The 26186-nt window shown below is 35.5% G+C and overlaps 1 protein-coding gene across 8 annotated transcripts in view; it reads right to left on the bottom strand.

Moving 5' to 3' along the window:
* PDE1A (phosphodiesterase 1A) overlaps window positions 1-26186 on the bottom strand; it is a 152876-nt gene that overhangs the window by 55554 nt on the left and 71136 nt on the right. For 7 of the 8 annotated variants that reach the window (XM_050339535.1, XM_050339534.1, XM_050339533.1 and 4 more), the window contains one exon: window positions 943-1056. In XM_050339535.1, the coding sequence (XP_050195492.1) occupies window positions 943-1056 (114 nt within the window). Of the gene's footprint in view, window positions 1-942; window positions 1057-19876; window positions 20100-26186 lie in introns of those variants that run through there. The other variant, XM_050339536.1, reaches the window with a different exon arrangement.

The following is a 26186-nucleotide window of genomic DNA, read 5'->3' as shown; positions in this document are numbered from 1 at the left end:
GAAAGTGTCCCCTAGAACAATATTGAAGCTGGGAGCATGATCAGAAAAGTTTTCCCTGTTACCTTACCCTGTTAAGTCAGCTTTTTACAGAATAGGACACGCATGCACTCTAAGAGCAGGACACCAGTATAAATAATCGTGCCAACCTAGTCTGTCATATGATCATTGAAAATGGATCACTAGTACCAGCTTCATTTGCTATTGTTTCCATTCTTCTGTTTTCAAATGGGTAGGCTTTCTAGTGCCACAATAGCAGATGTGTAAATCACAAGAATCAGAAAAACATCGAAGCAATACTCCAAGCACCATATCAACTACGTAGATTTGAAAGAGGAGGGGGTGCTGGGGACACAACAAAGAGAGACAGTGTTAGGTCCATGAAATTAGTCTTAAATGTAGTATAGAACTGAGACAATACACTGCACAGTCCAGCAGTATTGAAGTTTTGGCAGACATCTTTATAAGACCTTTCTGCTTAGAAAAAAAAACTTAAAGAGGTCAGCATGCAGAAAGAAAAGCTGTAAGTTAGCTATTTAACTTCAATATAGTACATATATTAAAAATCTTCCAAGAAGCCAAATACTTGGGATTTCTAATTTAATTGGAGTCAACCCACGGTATAGATGATTGCCAGTAATACTGACAGTAAAAATAACCATAAACAAAGCATCAAACAATACAAAATAAATCACAGTTTTCATTAATTTATGTATTTGCTGACCAGATTATAGCATCCTGATTCATTTCTTTGAGCATTTCTCTCCAGACAACAATTACATCTGACCTTTGAAACTTACTTGATTTAACCTTGTCACTAAAAGATCAAAGAGCAACATGAGCTTCTTCTAATGTGCACAGACCTTCAGCTCATGTAGGTTACAACTGCATGCAAAAACCAAATTTCTATAATGCAGTTGACAACATCTTTTCCCTTTGACTTACCTGGTTTCATCAATATAAACGGCCTCCAGGACAGATGCTGCATATTCAATATTCTTTTTTAAGTCCACCACATTAATGTCACCCTTCTCCAACTGCTTTACCAAGCATCTTAATCTGTGAAAAGAAAAATAAAATCAGTGAGATACTTTTATCAAATTTGATTGACTCCATTTTCCATTTGAAATATTGGAACCAACACCACAGCCAATGCAGAGGCAAGAGACCATCACTCCATCCCTTAAGAAAATCTAGCTTTAGAATGGACACAACAATGACTGGTTGTATGCTTTTGTAACTTGCTAAATTTGTAAGAGCTATTAAGAAAAGGCATACACATTCCAGAAAGTCAGAGAGGACTAAATACCGCCATCAGAGCAATTTACTATTCATTTTTGATGTTACTACTGTACCTGAATCTCTTTTTTTTTAAACAAAAAATAAAACTTCACATATTGTCTTACTATAATTTTTCCATGCTAAAGTGGTTAATTATATTTTTTCCATATTCACTGTATACTGATTTCACTTCATTTATATGTCTTTAATTTTTTTAGGCCTCCAGTATCTTTTTTCCTGCAGAATTTGTATTCCAATTAGCATGAGCTAATGTGGAGTTCTATTGTTTCTGTGTTTACAAAAAACTCATCGTTATACCAGAGGAAAGGCAGTGCCTATGTCATTAGAAAAATTCAGATTTTCCCAAGTGTGCTATTACTTTTAGTTTTGAGAACTTTGTTTTACAGTACAAACACAGATACACCCAAATGGTATTTTGTAATGCATCAACTCATGACCCCGTAGCAATAGACTTATACAGAAAAACTCCTTGAATACCAGATTTTTCCTAAATTCTCTGATTACAAGAAGCCTCCTGTGCCACTTCTCAATTTAACCATACAGAGTGGTCAAAGCACTGGAGTGAAATGAAAACCTCATCAGCAACTGTGCAGAGCTGTGACTAAATGGGCATTTTCTTTCTTTCTGTGCTATATCTCTCAGTAGAAACAATCTACAGTTTTGTATCATGTAAGATAAAGATTTCTGTAATTAGGGATACATCATTATTTTAACATAACTTTCATTAAATAACCTTTTCTATGTGTATGAAAAAAATTGTGAAACAAGCACTTAGTTAAAAAGTTTATTGAAATTGAGTCAGCTTTAGGCTGACTACTTTGAGAAAAGATCATCTTCATGATTTATGAACGAGCATATAAAAAATTTGCAATATGCTACATAATATGGTTTTTTTTTTTTTTTTTTTTTTTATATATATATACCAGAGCCCCTGGTGGTCTAGTGGTAAAGGCGCCGCGCTATCACCGCGGAGACCCGGGTTCGATTCCCGGTCAGGGCCACTCCCGGGCAGGTGGGGCTCGTTAGCCCTTAAAGGCAACCCACCTACGTCCTAAGGACCTCACTGCCACTGTCCAAGCTCGCTTGGCCCCGGCAGATGAACCTTAGGATTAAAGGGTGGGCTCAGTTCCGCGCACACTGTGTCTCACCTAAAAAAAATCCAATGCGCAGGCTGGAAGGTGTAAAGACCTTCCCCGGATCTTCGCTCGCGAAGACTGGCCATTATTATTATATTATTATATTATATATATACCATATATTATTTTTATTTGTTCCAATATTTGATTGGACCTAATTAAAATGTATAAATTACAAAAATGCAGTGGTATTCAAATCAAATATAAATTTAGAAAGTACTGTTCCGTCATAAAACCACTTTCATGTTTTTCTTCATATTTTGTTGACCTAAGTACAATTACATTCAAGCCTGTAAGGATAATTTTAGTAAATGGAGTTTTAAGACAAGCCTCCTCAGTTCTCTAAAGCCTTAATTCAATTCAAATTAGCATAGAACAAGGCTCTTAGCAACCTTATTTACTCAGTATTTTACACAGTGCACCGAATGGAAAACGCAGTGTTAAAAAATTTTATCAGAGAAAGCAAGTGGGTGGATGAAATACTCTGGGAACGCATCTCTTACACAGAAATAACCACATGCATGGGAGACAGTTCCAGCACATAACTTGTTCTACTTCAGAGGTACCTATAGACCGAAGAAGTTTATTCATAGACACTCACCCCCCCAGTTCCCAACACACACACTGTTACTCTCCTGGGGTGTCTGCTCCTCAGTCATGCACACAAACACACAGCCCCTCCTGAGCCCCAGTGACAAAATGCTCATGTGAGTCTGACAGCATCATTGCCACTTCTTGCAAAGAGCCATGGCGTGTTTCTATCACTTGCACTGTTCCCTCCATGTTTGGATGAGCACGACTCCAAATCGAACTTTCCAAAGTGGAAGTACAAACGTATTTGAAAATGTGTTTTCAAATATACAAAAATAAATTTGTAACACTTCACAGCAGGGGGCCAGGCTCTGGTAGAACAACATTAGCTCAAAACAGCTTCAAATTCTATGATTTCCAGTGGTTCCACGTTTTCTCAGAGCAGTGACCAGATGGCAAGTATTTGAAATTCCTCTTATACTTGCAGGAGGGAAGGAGTCCCGTGGGAGCCTTTAAGCTGCTCTGACCTTGCAATAGCTCGCTGCATAGGTGACAGCCAACAGATGTAACGTGCCCTGTAGGTATAGCTCATATTCTAGAAGTGCAGAGCACAACAACAGACCAGGTGATCTGGAAAAGCTGCTCAAGCAAAGTTAAAGTGATTCCGAAGATGCTACAGAATCACAAAAGGATGCAGTCTGTGTCACCAGTGACCTTATCACCTCATGGATCCACTCTTTGTAGAGATGTCCTCAAGAGTCCTGAGCTGACCCACTGCAGATCTACCATAGAACCAAGGGATAATTTTGCTTAGAAGGGACCCCCAACTGATAAAAGCTCTTGATCAAAGCAGGACTAACCTCAAAGACAGCTATAACTTCAAAGTTACATAAAATTACTCAGAGGCATTTCTGCTCAAGCTCTGAAGGCATGGAGATTTCAAAAATGCTTTGGACAACCAGTTTCAGTGGTGAATCAGCCACATCAGGTATTTTCCCAATATCTGGCTGGAATGTCCTTTATGGCAACTTGTGCCACCAAACTTTTCTGTGTGCTTACAAGAAAAAACTGTGTCTATCTACAGTACAATTTCCCACTGAGAAGCTGGACAGAGCAACAAAATCTCTCCAGGGTGTCACTGATGAGACATTTGTCAATTGATAATAATGAGGTCTACAACAGAAGTTAGAAAAATGGACTTTCAACACAGCAAACTTAAGCAGATTATAACAGTATAAAATGATCTGAATATACGTAAGATCTTACATATTAAAGTGAAATAGCCACAGAGTTTAGGAGCTGACAGTTCAGTAATGAAACTAGAAATTTTAGGAAAGAATAGATATGTCAATTTATAAGACAAAGCAACACGTGTTAAAATACTCATACCCCAGCATTCCACGGGACAGAGAAACTTGTAAAAAGAACAAGGAAAAATAACAAAAAAGAATTATTGCTCCAGTTGTATTGGGCAGGACTTAATTTGTTTGTTTGTTTTCTTTAAATTAAGTGTGATAAATTGAAAAGAAACATTAGAAATACAATCAGAAAACCTGAAATACTACTTAAAATTGGAATTAATTGTATTACCCTGCCTGTGAACTGTGCTGCTAAGAAATAATAGACAAAAAGAAAAGAACAACAACTAAGAAATAATAGCAATAAGAAAAAACTGGAGGGGTTATTTTGTGAAAGAGAAAAATGGACTATTTGAACTGCTTTAAGATGCAAAGAAAATTGTATGCAGAAGTAATGTGATATAACATGGAAAAGAGAAATTTGTACAGTAAAAAGGAAGATTATTTCTCTCGGGACATCTGAAAACAGCATCTTACAAGTAGCAGCCCCAGTTTTCAAGGGAGAAAGAGACATCTGCAATTAACGAAAGGAGTGGGTGGAAACCCATCTTCTGTTATCTTGGGTAAACAGCACTTATGGTGCTGTGGTGTCTGTGCTTTTACAGACAATCCAAATGCCTCTGCTCCTGCCTCTCCTTAACAGTGCCACCTGAGGTTACCAGGCCTGTGTTTCCCTCATCCTCACTTGTCTATGCAGCTGATGCCAATGTCCAGTTGTGGGCAATAGGCTTTGAGGCCCACCCACAGTTTCTGTAACTATGAAAAAAAAAAAAAAAAAAAAAAAAGGAATCAGGGATCAAAAATGTCCTCATGAGAAAACGTTTTTTCTATGGAATCAAGCAAAAGAGAGAAATGTTTGGAAATACTAAATAATTGTCCTAAACACAGGCTAAAATGACAGCAAAAAAAAGTGCAGGGTAGGGGATTACTTAAGAAGGGAGATCCTCAAGCAGAGAGGCAGAGTAGTTGGACAATTTCACTTTCAGATTAAATTTAAAGACTATCTCCTCTGTTTCCAAGGGAAAATAAATTACTAGCTATCACTGCTATAAATGAGAGTCAAAGGTTCAGTTTAAGAGTCTTCAAGAACAAGCACAGGAAAATTCAGCCTGAAGTTAACTTCTGAATCTGAGAAAAAGAACATTTGTCTGTTTTCCCAAAACTGTCTTTATTTGCCACGTAAGTCTCCTAACCATCAAGCACTGCCAAGATACAGCTTTGTCACTTACACATCTGGACTTCACTTAAAACTGTTTTGGAAACTTTGCACAAAAAAAAAGCTGGCTTTTGCCACAGATCCTGTTAAAGGGGAAGTGACATAAACTGTAAAAAGTAAAGTGTAAACTAACCCTGTTTCCTACTATACTTCAAAATTAGTCAAAGTCACTGTGAAGATGGGTAAGGAACACACAGGTAATTCTTTGAAAGTAATAAACACATGTTAATGTGAAAAGAAATGGTTATTAATATGAATATTCAGCAATCATGATGCCAGTTAAAAAAATTATCTGTGTTGATTAAATCAACTCCAGCTTGTAAAACATTAATCATTATGTTCCCATTAACTAGTTGAGAAAAGCCTAGCTGTGACAATCGTGACAATGTGTGAAAAATTTTAAGAGCAGAAAAAAAATATTACTTTAAAAATATTACTGTACAAATGTTTCATGTTCTGTTTGGACTATTTAATATTGAATAATAAAATTAAGTGGATAATTGTAAATGTCATTATAAAAGTGATTTGACCCTCTAAATGAACATTACAAGGTAGAAATGGGATGATGTGTAACGTGAAATTTAAATTAAAGAGAAGGAGAGTAATTATCCCTGACAATATGATTAATTAATTTATGTACCAATAGTTTTTCAAAATTTTGGGAAAGAGGGGAATTTTCCTCTAAAACTATTTAGAATTAAAACTAGAAACCAGTTTTGCTATCTGTAGTGATTTTTTTAATAATCAGTTGAATAATTTTCACCTGTAGAAAGCATTGCTCACCCAGCAGTTCCTCAGCTTTTAAAGGCAGACGTTACATCCTCATTTAAACACGAACACATAAAAAGAAATGACAATTCCACCAATTGTTTACATTCCTACATATTTGAGATTTAGGAAAGTATTAGCTCAGTTGGTTGGAGCCTGGTGCCAATAACATCAAGGTTGTGGGTTCAATCCCTCTATGGGCCATTCGCTTAAGAGTCAGACTCAGTGGTTCCTGTGGGTCCCTTACAATTCAGAATATTCTGTGATTTATTCTTTCTGTGATTTGAACATGGAGAAATCCACAATGGGAACAGCAAAACCTCACCTTGGAAATGTCCCAGCAAAATAAAACATACCATTATTTCACTTGAATTCTAAAATTCCCTACATGAATTGCCCAAAATCCATTTATTTTTTTAATGTGAATTGCTATCATTCGTATTTTACACTTTTCTATCAAGAACGTGCATGTATAAAATAAAAATTTACCTAAATACACCATTCCCTCCAAAAAATACTTTAAAACCATGTAGATCAGAAATAAAAAAATTTTGTAATAAAAATCAACCATGCAAAAAGTCCATGCTCTCACTTTTTCAAGTATAAAATTAAATGTACAGATTACAAAAAATCTTTTATCATTTTTGTTTTTCTGCAAGATGGAAGAAAAATATTGACTATGAAAAATTCCAGATACAGTTGCAATGTTTGTCATACATGGCTATAAAACACCTGATCATATAAATGGATGAGAGATACTTGAAAAATATGCACAGTATGGTAGTAAAGATTCAGGAGTGTTCTTTTTAGGTTGCCACTCCTGTTTCTCTGCTCCTACCTGCAGTTACAAAGTGGCCAACTGTCATGGCTTCAAAATGGCTAACCTTTTACTCCAAGGTTTTTTACATTATGGTAGGGAAAACCAAGCTCATTGAGGGACATTTTGCCAGGAAAGACGAGGCCAGCATATCAGTGGGGAGTAAGGGTTAGAACTGACAGCTCTGGACTGTGTGTTTTACTTCTCTGAAATCATAAAAAATGCAGTTACCTAATACTTCTAGTTAGAGGTGCTCTCAATAAATTCTGATACTGAGAAGTGCAAGATATACCACATTTTCAGTGCTACAAATGTGTTTTATAGAATTACTTCTCAGTCATTGCTGTGTCTGAGCATATGCACAGGAAGCCTTATGGCTGCTAAGGGTTCCATGAATCACATGTATTTCATGATTATTTTAAGTATATGAGTGGTACACGCTGATCTGCAATTATGATTTAGTCATTAGAAAATAAATATTGAATGTGATGGTAATTCAGCCAACATTTTGATATACCAAAACTTCACTCTCATATTGAACAATTAAAATACAAGTTGTGCAGCTATATAACAACACTGGAAGTTACATTTTCTTAATGATAAAACTCTGCATTTTCAAATAGAATTGCCTTGGTTGTTGAAATATTGATCATTTTTATGCAAGATGAAGTGGTTTTCCTTCAGGGAGGCATTCTCTAAAAGGTTTCAATTCATTTTACCTTACTCATCCTATAAATTTACTATTTACCACTCTAATACTATATAAATATTATCCTTCATGTCTCATTTAATAACATTGTGTTTAAAAAAATTAGTCAAAATTCCTAAGTTTTCTTTAGCACTTAGCTGAAATCACAAAAGGCCATGGAGTTTTACACAGTTTCAATGTGAAAACATTAATCCATCCAAGCTCTCCAGAGCAGTTTTGAATTTTTGCATAATTCTCAACTAACCTAATCAAACAAATTGCAAGTGCCTGAGAAACCTTAACCTTATTAATAATAAAGATCTTCTATTTGCAGGCCTCTATTTCACCATCCTGCATCATCTCCACCTGTTGCTCTGGGGAGGCACCCCAGAGAAGGAGGCTCATCTGGGATCCTGTTGCTTCTGCCCTTCCCTGTTGTTCCTTTTGCCTCCCTAAGTTACTCATCCTTCCCTGAAAGTAACTTTCACTATTAGATTTAATATATGCCATCATCATGACTTCTTACATGGGAATTTCTCTCACCTTCCTTTCTTCACACGCAGCTACAGAATGAAACCCATCTCAGCCAAGGCTTTCAAAGTGCTCCCTCATTTCTGCTAAAGAATGACCCTCAATACTAATTTGGGTCCCCTGTTCAATTTCTTTCCAGGTTGAAGCTTATTGAAAAAGTCTTCAAACTTCAAAATTACTTACTATGTACATACATTGAGATGTTTTATCTGTTTTCTTTTAGATCTAACAAGTAATCAGCTAGTCTTCTCTTATCCTAAACTCTATGACAGTTACTATTGCCTCAATGTCCTTTTCCATTATCTGACATTCCCATTTCACAATCAATCCATGAAAGAAGAGAAAAATAATAAAAATCTATAGGGCTGATTTGTAAATTGAAAATTATTCTCCTAATGGCTTTTGCTGAATATTTATTTTTGTCTGAAGATTGACATTTAATCTGAAAGGTTCCCATGACTTCTATATACATTATTTAGAGTTCTAGCTAAAGCTATTTCATCTTGAATTTGCCAAATACTTCAAGATGTCTCACAGTCTTCATCATAATCTAGCTGAATCCACTATCAACAACAAGCTGGGAAATCAAATGCAAACTCATAAATCATGTTACCAAAAACCATGCTTGAAGAAGATGGCAGACCTTCAGTATGTTTAACTTGTTGGAGCTAATGTGATAAGCAGACAGAAAAGGCACATAAGATCTTATTTCCCATAGTTCCTTAAAAAGCTTTATTTTTCCAGCAAACAGCAGCTTTGAGCACTGTGACCAAAGAAGCTGTTAAAAGGCAGATTATTCCCTTCACTCCTTGGGACTAGAAAATATGGGTTGACAAATGTTGATACTCATCCTTTGAAAAGAGCATGTAAAGAGGTACAAAGTCCTTTTAGAAACATCAAGAACACGCTATCATAAAAAAGTTAACGGATGTTCTTTGATTTAAAACGGCATAAATCAGAACTGATAACTTTGTACTGAAAATATTTTCTCAACTAATACTAAGAAAACATGTTGCTGTCATTGCTTTTGAAAGCCTCTTTGGTTCAATTTCTGCAGCTGTAAAGGACAGAAGATTGGTAAGTGTTCAACACCAAAAATAATAGCATTGTTCAGTGATCAAAGAATCAACTATGACAACATGAGTGTCCTTTCCTCTACTTGAAAAAGTCACATATGAGCAAAAAAAAAACCAGGAATATTAAAATAACACCAGTTTGCTCCATGATTTCTCTTTGGAATCAAACTACAGTAAATACTATATAATCTGTATATAACTAACATTTTTGTTTTTCCAAAGTAGAAATTAGGTCTGGGACAGAATTTCTTTGCTGCATACCACAGTTCAACATATATAAATGTGGTCAAGCTTTAACAATTAACACTTCTGGTAACTGTTAATTAATAGTTACAGATTTTTTTTACACATTAAGATGTAGAATCTGTATCCTGGTAAGTAATTTGGATCCTCTGTACTTATTTACAGATTATTTTTTTCTTTTTTCAAGAAATTATTGCCCCCCCTGTCTCATATCTGATAGCACATGTGCATGGGTAACAATATGTCTTCAACCTCTACAGTCAAAACAATCCTATTTACCTTCAAGAGACTTTACATTAGTTCTGCTGGGCTCTTCACACACAGTTAGATTAGGGGTCATCAGATGAATCAGGGTAGTTGGTTCAGCTGGACTAATGGGTCAATATAACAACCAAGATAAACCATCCTTGGATCCAAACTGTAACTCATCATTTGATTCAGAAGTTGTACTTTTTCTACTTATAATTAAACTTAAATTCTTGAAGTACTAGAGCTTTAAAATTTTGCTTTTAATATATAATCACACCTTCCAGATGGGATGACAGAGCCAATTTATCTTAAATTTTGTTTCCAATGTGTATCCTGGTTTCTGAGGAAAAAAGTACAGATTTTTATTTTTGGAATAAAACCATGAAATGTAAAGACCACAAATATTTGCATAATGAACTATGACAGACTATTGCATAAAATATTAAAATAATTAAGTTATATTAGTCTGCCTAAAACGTTGTAGAAAAAATACCATCACCTTAACTCAGATGTACTTTTACTGAATAATTAACATCTTCTACAAATCTATTTTCACTAAAAGAAGTTTTCATTCAAAAGGTAGAGCAAGACATAAATGCTTTAGCACAACAGCTGTAGTAATTTTGCTGTAAAGTACAATTTTGCTGTAAAATCATTACCATCTCAGTAGTTCTGAAGGATATAGTACATGTAATGTATATGACATTGTAAAAGTATGAATAGGGTTTTTATTTAAAACTGCAATACTGCAATTAAAATGTAAAAAAAAAATAAATTAGGAGATGCTAGAATTCAGCACTCTATGTGTGAAACTAACTTCTGACATTTGGAATTGTTAAAAATAAATGTTCTGCTGAAGAATTGCCAAATAAAGTACTTCAAAGTAGGTCTTGGTAATAAGTAGAACATTAGAATAGCTTAAACACACTTGAGAGCTGTAGAAACGTTTAAAAGAAGAAAGAATAAAGCCAGTGAACTTTTTCCTTATATTCTTTAAAAATGGTCATAAATAGGATGAAATGTAACATGGCTACTCTTATTGACGCGTGAGACCTTGACTTAGGATTCGTCTACATGGGAAACTAAATTTGAGTTAAGGTGAGATAAGAAACTGAAATTCACTCTTCTTGAATAGCTCCATCTTTGAATACTTCAGGATTAGTAGAACTAAACAGGAAAAAGGTTCCCAGAGCTCTTCAGGAAGAATATTTGCAAAAAAGTAATTCTTGAACAATATTATGTTAAATCCATTATCTAGTATATATGGTGTATATGCATATTGGTGTTCTGGAAACACTGTTGACAGGAATTGTAGCAAACCAGACATAAAAATCATTTGTAGTCAATGCTGGTATGCAACTTCCACTTTCCTCAGCCTGCAAAGTGCCTGGGAAGGTAAACTGGATTAGAGGTCATTCCTTAGTTGCTGCAGTTTTCTTTGTCATAACTCACCCTAAACATAAGAGTTTCACCTAAAAGGCTGCAAATTTTCTTTTAGAAAGAATGTTCTTTAGCTGGTTATCACTCAGTACTAAGGACAAAGACCACTGTACAAGTGGTGCTGCTAGCAAGAGCATCAAATCCAGCATCCTATCCTAAGGCAAAGTACATGAATTGGGCCTTATAAAGCACCTCTCATACACTTTTAGGGAAAAAAAAAAACACACTAAAACCACTAAAAATAATTCTCAGAATCTCTGTCCAACACAATGACCATCTTTTTTAGTTGCTAAATGATACGCTGCCCCATCACTTTCTATAAAAGGCCCACACTGATCTCAAAATTAATCACATAACTAAATTCATTGGGTTATTTTTTAATTACTTGTGAGAACACTTTGAAATATTCTCTTTGTTACATACACAATAGAAGAAAGAGCTTTTAGCTGGAAGATTACTGGGCTTCTAGAAAGCATTTGTTTATAAGAAAACTTCAAACCCAGTTTCAATAACATAAAATTCTGTCCTTAATGTCTGTCCCTTTCTAGGACTCAGAAATTAAAATCTGACTTCAAAGTCATGACAGTACAACAAATGTGATCCTGCAGGGATGTGAAATACAATCTGAAAAGTTCAGCTCTCTTAGGGTCACGATTAACATAACCGCCAAGTTTTTCTTTGTTCTTCATAGCTTTACTGAATGAATCACTAGTCTTCAGTTTCTCTGCAAAGCCTTGACATTCCTTTCAAGAACCTGGCTACATTTTCATTTCAAAATAGAAAACTAGTAAGTTCCTGATTCAACATCACAAGATAATGTTTGTTGACACACTTACTAAGGAAGAACCCTGTGTGTATAAAAACCCAGAACAGGCAGTAAACCTGTTTGTTAGTAAGTGTAACTACATACTATGATTTGCTTGTCATATTCTCAAACAACACATTGTTTTGTTTTCCATTGCTTTTCATATCTTTACTGCAGCATAATTTTTATTGGAATTCTCAGTTTTGGAATCAAGTTATTCACTTTAATCTGAAGTAACATTCCTCAGAGAAGGAAGCCGGCAGTTTGCCCACAGAAAACAAGCCAGCTCTTCTACAGCAGCAAACAGTCCTGGCAGTGATCACAAGGGAGTGCTTACCTGCATAAAGACCACAGAGAAACACTACAGCAAAGTGGGCAGCAGTTAAATTTCCTAAAATTAATGCAAATGAGAAAGTGCCTTGTTCAGTAGTCTCCTACCAATATATTGCTTTCACCTGCAGATATCAACATGATGTCTTGAATATGCAATGCAGGATATCCTTGAATGGATAATGGAGAAAGGAAAACTAAGTGCAATGCTAATTAACAGTTTGGTTCTGGTGAATGTGGTTTTGCACGTATTCCTTAATCAAGCAAACCTCAAAAATAAGCACTCAGGGTTAAATGAGTGTGTTTACAGCCTTTTTGATTGTGATCATTGGCATAAAAGGTCTCTTAAGATTTTATTGCCATTATAGACTGAGAATAGTCACGTTGGAGCACAATTTCACCCTGCAAAGATAACGTGCGAATGACAATGAATCAGATGGATATCACCTTTTTGAGCAGCCAACACCCTTTCCTAGGTCAGCAAATGACAGCAACTGCTGAAAACTGTCTATGTGCTTATATGGCTCGAACAGCAGCATCAGGACCTGGCTGGCTATCTGCTCTGCAGTGTTCAATAACACTCCATTTGACCATACTAGGAAGTAAGACTTCTAAGCCATTTTATATATATCCCAGCTCATTATTTCTGTGGGTTTTGAGGTTTTCTTTATGCCATATTTCATGTTTATTGATGACTAAAAGTTCAATTGTAAGCAATGTTCAAGGCACTTGTGGACTCTATATGATTTTTTAATTTATTTAAAGATTCAAGGACATAATTCAAAAAGATGTTTGAGAGATTTCAGCATCAACATTGTCCAGAGATTTCCATTTTGTGAAGTAATACAAAGAAAGAGGAAAAAAAACCCAATGCACATTTCTTACCATTGAGAGGATACACCTTAAAAAAACCCAACCAAACAAAAAACAAACAAAAAAACCCCCAGAAAATAAAAACAATTGCAAAACACTCAAATGAAAGGTAGCTGAGTAGGGAGTATTTTAAAGTATGCTTTGCCAAAAAATACCTGTTTTCTACCCTTGTTTCCAAAATGCATTACTATTTAAATACTTGTTTAGGCTTTTTATTCACTATGATTATTATTGTGAGGTCACATCAGCTGTATTCAGTTTAAATTTTAATCCAGAACAGTTAATTTCAGACTCTTTTCTGGAATACTCTTACTAAAGTTCAAATGGGAGGACCATTAAATGAACACAAAACAGCAGAGTAAGATATTCTTACAGAACAAAGAAATAAACTTTACCAAAATGATTTCACAAAATGACAACAATAATTTTCAGAGAGGATTAATCAAAATAAGATCTAATTCTTTTGTGTTAATAGAGTTGGAGTTGCTTACTCAACCACAGGTATTCTGCTAGATTCTGATCTATTGAAACAGAGATCTTGGCACCTCCATCACAAACATGATTACAGAAATGACATTAAAATTTTCTAAACTTTCACAACTTCATTTATACTATCTAGTTGTTTGACATGGATTGAAATTATTTTTGCAGTAGGAGGAATTAATTAATTCCATTCAGAGGCAGAATAGCTTGACATGCAGATACATATTTGATTATACTTGATGTGAGCCCCCAAAATCTGACAACATTCAATTTAATCATGGGAATAATTCCTTTGAGAGGAGGATTTCTGACTCTTACCCCAGGGACTTACCTCCTCTTATTACAAACCAGACTGTCCTAACATTTTAAGGCTGAAAATCCAGGCTGTGGTTCTTTTCCATTAATTACATTAACCTCACAATTATAGCTGCATTGTGCTCCTACAGGCCCTTTTCTTTTCTTCAGAAGCCTATGAAAGCTGCTGAGTTAACAGATGCAAAGTTTTTTAAACCCCAGTACTCAGTGTTTCATTTATCTCAAGGATACATAAATACAAGTGCAAAGATTACAGCAACAAAACCTATGCCTTTTCATCTGCTTTACCATTCATCTTTCCATTCATTCCCAGCTGCCTCCAGCTCTGACCAGACATAGGCACTTCTCTGCTCTCTCCACCTGTTCCTGTAATGGCTCTTGGATGCTCACTGTCCGCTGTCATGTTGGACAGTTGTGCTCCTTAACCTCTTTAGCATTCCCTCTAATCTTAGGGCCAGGCATATGAAATACAAACTTCGCCCCTACAGGCTTCCTTCGCTTAGGTCCCTTGACACTTTTGCTCTAAACTGAGCCTGATCCTCCCTAGTTTTACTTCTTGATGTTTGGTTGAGGGTTGTTTGTCCTCTCTGCACTCAAACAGGCATGCCAAAAAGGTGAACTGAGGAGTACCATCATTAAGAGGCTGTACTCTCCCTCACCTTGTCTTTCATTTACAGAATATACCACCCATAGCTGTACAGCTCCCACAGTGAAGGATTTTATTCTTCTTTAATTCACAGCTGCAGTTTAAGTTTAGATGCACCATTTGATCAAACTTTTTTAAATGTTTACCTACAATGCTAGGAAAGAAACACAATTGTAAGTATATAGCAATCAAGTCACAAGGCTAGGCAGCTTCCTGCAGATTTGTCTTGTGAGTCCTACTCTAACGATGATGCAGGTATTCATTTTTAATATTTAATTGATACAAAAGAAGTAAAGATGAATCTCCCATTGTACTGAAAGGCTGAAGGCAACTGTTTCCTAATCCCAAACACTCTACAATATAATGCTGATGTCAGTAAGTGTTAGTCATCACAGGTTAGAATTTTAGGTGGCACGAATCTCACAGAGGAGTTACATTAGCTCAAAGAGCACAAGTGTTTTCCAGTCTTTGGTATAATGTCATGAAAAAACAAAATCAGTGTTTTCTAAGTGAAGAGTATCTGCCTTGATGTTTGGTTTTTTTTTTTAGTTCACTATATATTTAAAGTTTTTTTACAAAGCCATTGAACAACTTCAGTTATGAAGACAGAGTAATTTAGAAATACATGAATACCTCATTCATATAATAAAAAGGCATGGATTAACAGTTCATGAAGGATATTTTACTGCTATCACCGATGATGCACAATTCACGCTTTAAGTGCACTTTATTCATTTGCCATGCTCTTCAGAAATATTTTAGTCCTGAAAAATTCTAAGGCAGCTGAGCCAAGCAACTGGTATCAGCAAGGTAGGACTCTGGGACTTGCAAGACACAACAGCTCTCCCACGCATGGAAGAAGGATTCATTATACAAGCATTTCTCGAACAACCCAACTACCAAGCTGTCTCTTACTATATCCATAGCTACATATCCTGGAACCTGTGACTTCACCCTAAACTTCATTGGGAAGAACCTTTCCTTCCCTCATCCTTTCATCTTGTTACATACCAAGAATCAGCTTGATGAGGATAGTTGTTTTCTGTTGAAATGTTTGGTAGCCTCTTCCAAGCTTCAAATTATAAATTTGGTACATGCTAAAATGATTTTGAAATGACATGAAGTATTCTAAGTAGAAAACACATAACTTCTAACAAAATAATTATTTGGTTTTGCAATCTTTTTATGAATGCTTAATTTAACTGCAACAGATTTCTACTAGCAGTAATTTACTGTCATTGTAAATTTAACACATGCTAGGCCTAGATGTGCTTTTGAAATCATAATTACTTTTTCTTCAGATTTTCTCCAATATTTTCTTGTGATAAATAAGGTTGGTTTTGAGTTGCCTTCCTGAATCTTGTCAGCACTTCCCAATCCCACATTTGTAGAAGTGTGGCACTTTTCCAAAACATATTGTCTCATAAATCTTATTAAACAGAAAAATCTTTAAACAGTATTTTGCAGACCTACATCAGTGCATGAACATAGAAACTTTTCTTATATAAATAGTATTATAGAAAGTCCATAAAAGTCAGTTAGAAAGCTTTTCAGACCTTTTAGAGATTTTAAACTTTAAAAAGAAACTAAGATAAATATGTCATGATAATCCTGTTCTTGATGCTTACAGATTCTCTATTTATTAGACCTGTCATTGCATTTAACTAGCTGCACACAGTAATTAAGGAGATAAACCCTGCTGTAAAATGGATTAATGGTATTGCATTCTGTCTACTGATAAAAAAAAGTCCCAACAGTTCCTCTACTGTTTGATTAGACAGTATAATTATGTGATCTGTAAGCTCATTTACAGCATCCTCCTATAGAACTGGACTGTTTTATTTAGCTTTTAGATTTAGCTATCATTCTAAAATTTAAAAAAAGAACGTCTAGTTTTGTAGTTACATTGCAGAGGTTTCCTAAAGTCACATGTTCTATTCCATATTCAGATTTGACATAATCTCAATATTTTACATTTATGTTTACAATTAATGCCTAAGGCACTCATAAAACTTCATACAGAAAACAGAACCACAAAAACTTTGCAAACCTTTCAGTATATCCCAGAAATAAAACAAAAAAGCTATTTCCAAATAATGTAGATTTTATTAAGTAGGCTATGAGTATGAATGATCTATCAAGCAAAATTTCACTGGAAATTGTACAGTATCAGAAAAACTTTTGGGTTTGAATAATGGACATTTTCTTATGAAAAGAAAGCCTGTATTTTGCCAAAAAATTCTCATCAGTAGAGCACAGAACAGTGGAAGCATTATGCAGTCACATTACTTTTTTCTGAGTGCTCATAGTGGTACATGACAGAACAGCTTTATGTTTTCAGCAGTTGATTCTCACATGCATCATCTGATAAGGATCATCTGATAAGAATTTTTCTGTTGCTCTACATCAGCAAGTACACTAGACCTCTGCTTAGTTGACGTAACTATAGATCAGCCAATTCCTGAATGTCTGTTTTATCAGGGGAACTCTCAGCAGCCCGACAACAAACCACACTCTGGTCCTAATTCCCATCTTAATGATTTTTGAATCTGCTTCACTCATTGACTCTCAGAGTAGGACACCAGAATGGAATAAGAAGTAGGATACACAGCTATGAAAATAAGCATTTTAATTCATGATTATGCGGTTTCTTTGTGTGCATAATTAAGGCAATTAACCCATTTTTTCAGAAAGGAGCAGGTAGTAAAGCACTGACAGAGAAGGAGGAACAAAAATCATATATGTAAAAATTCTCTTTCAAAATGAACCTATGAAGTTCCCAGTTATGTTCTAATCAATAAATTATTATCAATATTATTTTAAATCACTCTGAACATGTCTCAGCTCCAACAAAGGGTGACAAATTCTGTATTTTTTAAGCTCAGATCATCTAGTAAGAGCTATTTGCACATAAATATGTATATTTTAACTATAATACCTATGCTAGCTCCACTTTCAAGAGAAAAGAATAATTACCCACTTATATCAATAGATTCAAGATTAATCTAGTGGTCCAGTTGACTCTATGGAGCCAGCTGACCAGACAGAAAATTGCCATCTCAGAACAGGAGAGATGTCTTGTGCAGGAGACTTTTGTCTCATACAAAAGTACCTGATCTAAAGATTTACTCACTGCAATAGATTTGGATTTCTGTATTTTATACCTCTTTCCTACAATAAATATTAAATATTATATTTAGCAAGTATTGTTTCCATACTAACAACGTAGGTTTAGAAGTCAAATTTTCTAGATTAGATTACTGGATGGATTAAAAAAAGATAAGGCTTCTGGAGAACTGGAGCATATTGCATCTACTAGATAGAAGATGCAAAGGTTCCTGAAGGCAGAATGTAGATTTTTGTTATTGTTTTGTTCAGTCATTTTCTGACAGAATGATAGAAACTTTCAGCTTCAATTCTTTGTCTTTCAGGAGGCACATATCAACTGAAAATATCTATAAATGTCAGAAAGAAGCACTGTATTAAACTGCTTGAAGGATCACACCTCAAAAGGTCCCTTGAACTTTAACCTGTCTATCAATACAAGTGGCCACTGGTTCCAGCTGAAGAGCTCACAAAGCTGAAAATGTCTGGCGCCTGTTCAATCAAAAAAGAAAAACAAGAAGAAAACTACTGCCACAGTAAATGAATAATTTTCTTTTCATGCCTTTTATTTGAGATGTATTTCTACACAGTACTGTGCAGGACACACTTCCAAGGAATTGCATATACCTGGTGTACTGGAGTAATTGGCTTCCTGCCACTGACCGAACAAACAGCGCCAGAAGTCACTTTGCTGCCTGCGTGCTTTCTAAAATGAGGTCAAGGGAAAGGAGCCAACCTACAGAGCAATCCAGTCTAGCTTCAGGTTGGAGGTTTCAGCTCTGATATTACGTTAAAAGAAAACCTTAAACAGGACTTGAAAAAGTATTACCAAAATGGCTAATCAACTATAGATGGGGGGAAAAAAGAACAGCTTTCATAATAAAGCTATCATGTACCACAATTGCTACCAATGCCCATCTGAAGCACAGAAATGCTTAAGTAATAGTAGAAAGGTCCCTCATATTGATTTTGCTCTAAACCCTCAGTGTTTAAAGCCATGCAAACAGTTCAAATTGCAACATTTGTATCTTTGAAAGTCATCTCATTGGAAATGCTTTATGCCTGTTTTCCTCTCTTGTTCTCTGAAATAGAAGGAAAAGCAATATAGGCAAAGAACTATGGTGAGGATTACAAGCTGATTAAATGTACACAGAATACAATAGAAGAGACAGATTTTCCATTTCCAACAGCCAAAAAACCGAATCAACCTCTTAAAAAAGCTGCTTAGGTCATCTGTCAAGCTTTCTATATAGTAAAGAAATGAATTATGGTTTCCTGTTCCATTATTTGTTGTCTTTGGTCACTACCCAGGTGCATGGAAAAGTTTTCAAAGTAATGTTTATCCCTGAAAAAAGAAAATTCTTGTTAGCTACAAACTGGCTACCTCCTTTAGAAGGAAGAAGAGGATTTGCTTAATGTGGTTCTGGCACAAAAAGCATAAATCTGGTCTCAGAAAAAAATGCTACATATTCTAGTCCTTTGCTTATTTCACAAATTATATGCTGCCAGAATTGACAGAAGATTTTACAAGCCCCAAAATGCAACGCCTTCTGTGTAAAAATATACATCCTCAATTCTACTTATCAGCTTTAAAAGTTGTGTGGCTTTGCTTCTTTAGTACTGTGAACAAGACAAATTCTGAATGGCTTGCCATTTATTAATAAAGTCCCTGTCAAGAACAGCAGCTGCATAACCAGAACCGGAGACTGGAGAGCTCGGTTATGTACATTTTACCCACAACAGTAAGCAATTAAGTGTACAAGCAGTTCCATTAGCATCTAGAGGAAGACGATGTAATTACAGATTTGTACAGCTTGGCCTCAGAACAAAACAAAAACAAAACCAGGAGCTTCGTTTCTGATCAGTCATTGTATATATTAAACATACATTACGCCCAGAAACAGAAGGCTCAAATCAGAACTAAGACAGGCATCCTGCGCCACTGGAGATGCCCTGGAGTGTCTCACCTGATCGCCAGCTGCTGCTCCAGGAGGGCACAGGTGTCCTGATGGTCCTGTGTCATGTCTACCAGCCCTGGGTGGATGTCTCAGGCACCCTTAGGTGTCTCAAATGGCACTAGATACTTGTGTTTGAGCAATTGATGCAAGCCTAGGCTGTCAATTCTTTACAGGTAAAGCAGACACACTCTCCTTCAGGCAGAAGATATTCAGTTCAGAAATCTCTGAAATCTACTTGAAGATAAACGGGAGAAGGGTTATATTTCTTCAGAGACAGAGAGTGTGTGGGATGGTGCTACTGCTGCAGTATGACATAAAAAGCCTGGTCTCGTACATGTGTTGTGAGGAGAACAGAAAAAAGAGAGAAAGCCAGAGAGACAGAGAAAGCACACATATACTGCAGTCTTCTGAGACATCAGGAGCACAGCTAACCTCTACCTTGTAAGATTTTTCACCTTTTGTGACTGATTATAACCTAGTTTAGCAAAGGAGGCCTCATCATTTACTACTGTGCCCAGATTTTGCTTCTCAGTCAAACACGATGCCTAAGTAACATGCATAGGAAAGCAACAGGCATTCTTAGCACCACAGTTTTTTACACCACCAGAAGGGTCTTAAAGGAGCACGGATTAAATCCACCTTCACTGCTGGGCAAATAATGCACTGGCCGTAACATAAACAGGAACCAAACCGCTCAGGTACAATGTATGGTAATGCTTTTGTTGTTCTCCTTTGAGATCAACTATGTCCCGCAGTCCTAGCTTGGAACTCTATACTCCTAATCCAATTTATTAGTTACCAGATCTGACTACCAGGTTACCCAGGGAACATGTGAGTGCTCCAGTGTAAGAATCTCCCTCCTCCCCCTTCCTGTCTCCCAGCACTAAATCCTCCTAGTCACTTCCCTTGCCCTTCCAAACGGAGGACACACACTGTGGTTCCCTGGGGAGAGGCTGGCTGAAATGTTGTGGTTTTTTCTCATTCAGCTGTGTGAGATGGTACCTGCCCCCAGCAAACAGGACTGACATTGCTGCTTATCACAAATGAAGCTGGAATTCAGTCTCTCACCTCTCTTTCTCATGGCATCAGCTCATTTGACCTTAAAGTCCCTTCAAATTACATCCAAATATTTTTATGTGAGGACAGAAAAGGAACTAAAGGACAAACATGTTTAAATCTGATGACTATCTTATAGACAATTTTCAGAAATTGGCTAATAATAAAAAGCTAGATAAAATTATAGTATCTTAAAAGATAGTTTATCAACATATCCTATATAAAAAAAACCCAAACACAATAATGAAAAAAAATAGTTTATCATGATCAATCACGATTTTTAGGCTCTACAATTCTATGTGAGCTCTAAAGCATTTAACTTACAAAACAAGAATCTTGTTAGAGAGTTCAAAGTGTACAAGTAAGATGGATACTGGACATTTGGGACATATATTTTTATGTCAGGATAACACTTATGGTTGGAGAAAAAGAATAAGCACTTGACAAGAAACAACTGAATTATCATTTAAATGGCTAAATAGTAGAATTCTGACTGGACTTAGTTGCTATTTGCCATGATCATGCTACAAATACTGCCCTTAAAGGGATGATCAGTAATAATTATGACCTTTCCATTTAAAGAGGTTCTGAAAATCATTAGAAATGTATAAATACCATTATGCAGGTATGAATGGACTCAGGGCCATTGCACACAACATCCTTATATATAAAGTTCTAGTATCTTTTTCTTTTTTAAAGAAAACATCATTCGTTAACACAATTTCACTTCATCTGCTACAAACTAGAAAACTAATCTGTTCAGACTGTGGAAAACATCTGTCATATCTATGCAAGTAGTTAATGTAGTAGTTCTATGTGTTCACATAGAGCCATTATTCTGCTTTTGAGATTCTCATGAAAGAAGATGGCAGTTCTGTTCTTTTGCCTCTTTTCATTCAACATTGTAAAACACGAGATAAAACCATTTTATGCTGCCTTAGAGAGCATCCAGCTACTACCAGTTCTTTGACTTGGTTCTGGCCTATGGCATGACTATTGCCATATAGACATTTTCTCCTAAAAGGTCATTATAAAATGAATATAAATAAACAATCCTTCTATCTTTATACAACTTATTCCACTAAAATTAGACTACTCGCTTTATTTTTTATGAAACCATCAAAACATATAAAAAGCCAGTAAGACAGAGCAAAAAAATGGCCTGGCAACAGCTGATACACTTGTTTCAACTCTTTTAAAATCCCAGTGGCCCTCTGATAAGTCTTACCCACTGAAATACCACAGAAGTACCGCTGGCCCCACAAAGCACAGCTTCTGGGGTAGCTGCACAGAAAAGACCAGAACGTGGCTGTCCCAGACAAAATTGTTCAGCCTGCACATCTGAGAACACTTGAATTGGCTCTGGTGCAAATCCATAATTGTAATATTTACAGTTTTCCAAAGGAAAGAAGTCCTAGCTGTTAAATCAGAAAGCCTCATTTGTGAACAATGGAAAAGACTACTAAACTGTACTTTTCAAATAATGCCAGCTATTTTGCTGTAGAATTGCACAGCATACCATATCACGTCACTGAAGCCTAAAATAAAACCTTCCCAGAAACCCAAGTGCCCCATAATACTAATTTTAAGAGATTCCAAAGTTATTCCAAGCAAATGGTTTTATCTAAATTTGGCTATTAACCCCTATAGTCAAACTGAATTTGAAAAAGACTGTATGTCTGGGGTAAACATGAGAAACAACATGGAATAATTTGTTTTCTCTGTGCATCACATGAGCTGTATCTCAGTGTATGTCAGCTAAAAGTGAGAGCTAAAGGTTAAAAGGATATTATTTTCTTCTCCTGTGATTCTGCACTGGCACAAAGATCTCAATAAGTATACAAAGCCTTCTTATCCATCAGTGATCTCTGAAAAAGATTCTCCAAAACAATATGTCTCTGAATGTGTTTCTAGAGGTTAAAAAGCCAGTTGCCAGTTAGATAAGATCAAAGGGTTCATTCAGGGCTCATCCACCAGTCTGGTATATTCATTTTATTATAGTTTTGCTTATGTACTTGATTCTGTACTTTACTACTGGCATTAGTGAATTTTTTTCATAACAGGCACCAAAAGAAATAGAAATAAAAGATAGGGGGGAAAAACAGGTGCATCAGCAGAGGAGCATAATAGTAGTAAAAACGTATGAAAGTTCCTATCACTTTTCCTATTTTCTAAGAAAAACCTGGAAAGATCAAAGCCTCATCCTGATTTTTCCTGAGACAGGAGTAATTGCCACTGCTTAATTAATAGTTAACTGTTCTGCCACTTTCTACATCCTTTCTGCTGAGACATGCATTTATTTATTTACTATGACTGAGACTGTTGGATTGTCTAGAAAACTGTTCAATTCAGCTGGGACAGGGCAGCTGCAAAAGCCTTAGAGTGCTGAAGTCTCATGAGTCCTCACAGAGGAATTCCCTTCAAGGTCAGGAATAATCATACCCTGCACATTCTCCAACCAAAAGAATTTCATAACAGGAAGGTAAGATAAAAAAAATTATGTTGGGAACAAGCAAAAAAAACACTAATGCCCATATCTTGTAGTTGCTAATCAAGGGCATTCAGTGCAAGGGAAATTTTCATCCTTTTGGTCTTCACATCATGCAATATTTATCAATTTGAACAAGGAGAGGTTGTGACATTAAAACCATGAATCCAACCTGATGATTTTCAACTAGAAAGACATAAACCTGGTTTGTGTTTGGTTTCAATTTAGAAAGTATTTATGTGAATGTGAAAAACAGAGATAAAAATATGGTGATTTTAGGCTACAGAGCACTTTTAGAAATAGTCTATAATTTTACAGAGAATGTCAAATCTGATTTCTGAATTTTCTAAAATCAAAAGTAAGTTTTGATTTAAAAGATGGCTTAAAAAAACCAGCAAGCACATGCTCACATAGGAAACATATGCTATATGAAAGAAACCATTTTGTTAAAAACTTACATAAAAATAGAAATCTATCAAATGGCTTGAAAGAAATACATTTAGAAGAAATCTGTAATTTCTCACATTTCATCATTTAGAGTTACAAGTAAGAAGCTCAACAGAATCAGCAACAAGCTATTTGATCTCCTTTTATAACCTGCATATTCTGCTCTGTCATCACCCTAAAAATGACACCTTGGAAAGTGTTACTTTATTATCAATATAATATAAAAAGCTGACTCAACTGAAAATCTCTTAAAAAATGTACAGAATCCTACCAATTTCATATCCCTGGGTAAAGAAAGAGGAGTTTTTAACTTCCTGCAGTTTCACAGAATCACAGAATATTCTGACTTGGAAAGGACCCACAAGGACCATCGAGTCCGACTCTGAAGTGAATGGCCCTTACCATGACCTTGGTTTTATGAGATCCAAGTTTAAACCAACTGAGCTAATTTCAGTCAATTAAAAGTTTCTATACCTACCTACCTTATATATTCAGTCTGGATGAAAGGCATCAATGCATATAAACGTAGTATTTATATGCATGTCACAATTTATAACAAATACATGATTAAGAGTTTCTTTGTTAAATAAATATAAGCAGTGGGTTCTCTAAGCTTTCCTAACCTGTTTTCCTTTTAATTGCTGGAAATTTAAAAATAAAAATTTATCCACCATAAGTGTTTGAATCCAAGGCATCCAGTCAAAGCAAGGAGTAAACTTAAGTATAAGCCTGTTTGTTAGAGATGTATGAATTTCCACTCTTATGACAATTTATGATAAGTTCTTGTGAGTTGACTTCTTCATTTTTGTAAACATGGATTACAGGTATAAAAATTAGCTGTGCTTTAATGTTAAGACACAACACAGAAGAGTTTGGTAATGTGGGGTTGTATTTAGTAGAAGAGATTATATTTTCATAACACTTTCTATCCAAGGATATTGTGACATTTTATAAACAAGCTGAGACTTTCTCAACAAATTTTATCTCTGTTCTACAAATAGGGATACTGAGGAACATGAGAAGATAGGTACCAGGGGTCATGGGAAATAGCACACAACTTCCTTGGCTCACAGGCTTATTTTTGCCACTCTGTGCCTTGTGTTTCTCCTGTCTGCTGAAAAAGCAGCAGGTATTACATCACCCTAAACTACAGCCTCAAGACACCACAGTGACTGACCACTGAAAACCACCTGCCTGGCCAAACCTAACTTTTAAACAAAGCTCAAAATATTTCGTATAAACTCCAGTCCTGCTGTTTACATTCTAACCTTTAAATCATTGTTCTGCAGTAGCCTCTATTTTGTTTAACATGGTCATACTACTCTCTAACTTAGACATAAATAACAATTTCAGATGAGTTGATTGCTCCAAATCTATGAGATGGTTAAATGAGAATAAAGAGCTAATTTAAAATGCCACAAGACATTGCAAAATGCAAACATTTAATTATTTTGGGAAGTTACATAATTTACATCTTTTCTTTCCTTTCTGAATAGCTCAGCCAAATGACAAAAATAATTCATTTTGTAACTGTTACAATATAATGGATCAATATTTGCAGGTAACTAATTTATTTGCTGAAAGAAGAAATAAGAAACACCATACTAATATTAGTCATGAAACATTGGAAAAAAGGTTGAAATTTTGAGTTAGGCACTTGATTGTAGCAATCATTTCATCCCAAAAGCGTATTGCTTAATGCAGATTTCTTCCAATGAAATCAAGGATCAATGAACATACAAAGTGCACCAGGTCGCAAAAAAAAATTTGCCATTTTTGCCTTGACTTTGCTCATTAATATTTTTTTGCTTTTCTTTAAAATGCAGTAGTACAACTAGCCCAAGTAAAAAAATTTGTTACTCAATACAAAGAGATTTGAAGGATATCAAATGTATATGGCAATAATCCTATTGGAAACTATGGTATATTTTCATTCAATATATTCATAATATTGAAAAATCTGTCATAAATCTATTAAGTCAGTCTTTCACTATAAGAAAAATACCTTCACCATCTTTCCTAATTCTTAAATTACAGAGATTATACTAGAGTGTCAAAATACATAATCAGTCTGATGAAAAAAATACTGATTTTCAGATGCATCATATTCAAAATGATCATGAGGTTGTGCTACAGTTCTCGACAGATTCATGTAACTAATGATAGTTCTCCAATATTGTAAAATTCAAACCACATTCATGAAAACTGGGGTCATTTGAAGACCATTTGGAAAACATCCTTGTATCCATGGGACATTTAGCTGTGTAACTCAGCACTGCTATTTGTTACCAAACTGACTTTTCTTACTAGCAAAATAAGCAAGGATAA

Source organism: Myiozetetes cayanensis, unplaced genomic scaffold (genome assembly GCF_022539395.1).
Source record: "Myiozetetes cayanensis isolate MyiCay16 unplaced genomic scaffold, myiCay2020 scf9, whole genome shotgun sequence".
Classification (NCBI taxonomy): Eukaryota; Metazoa; Chordata; class Aves; order Passeriformes; family Tyrannidae; genus Myiozetetes; species Myiozetetes cayanensis.
Note: the sequence above shows the minus strand (reverse complement) of the source record. Positions and strands in the feature narration are given on the sequence as shown.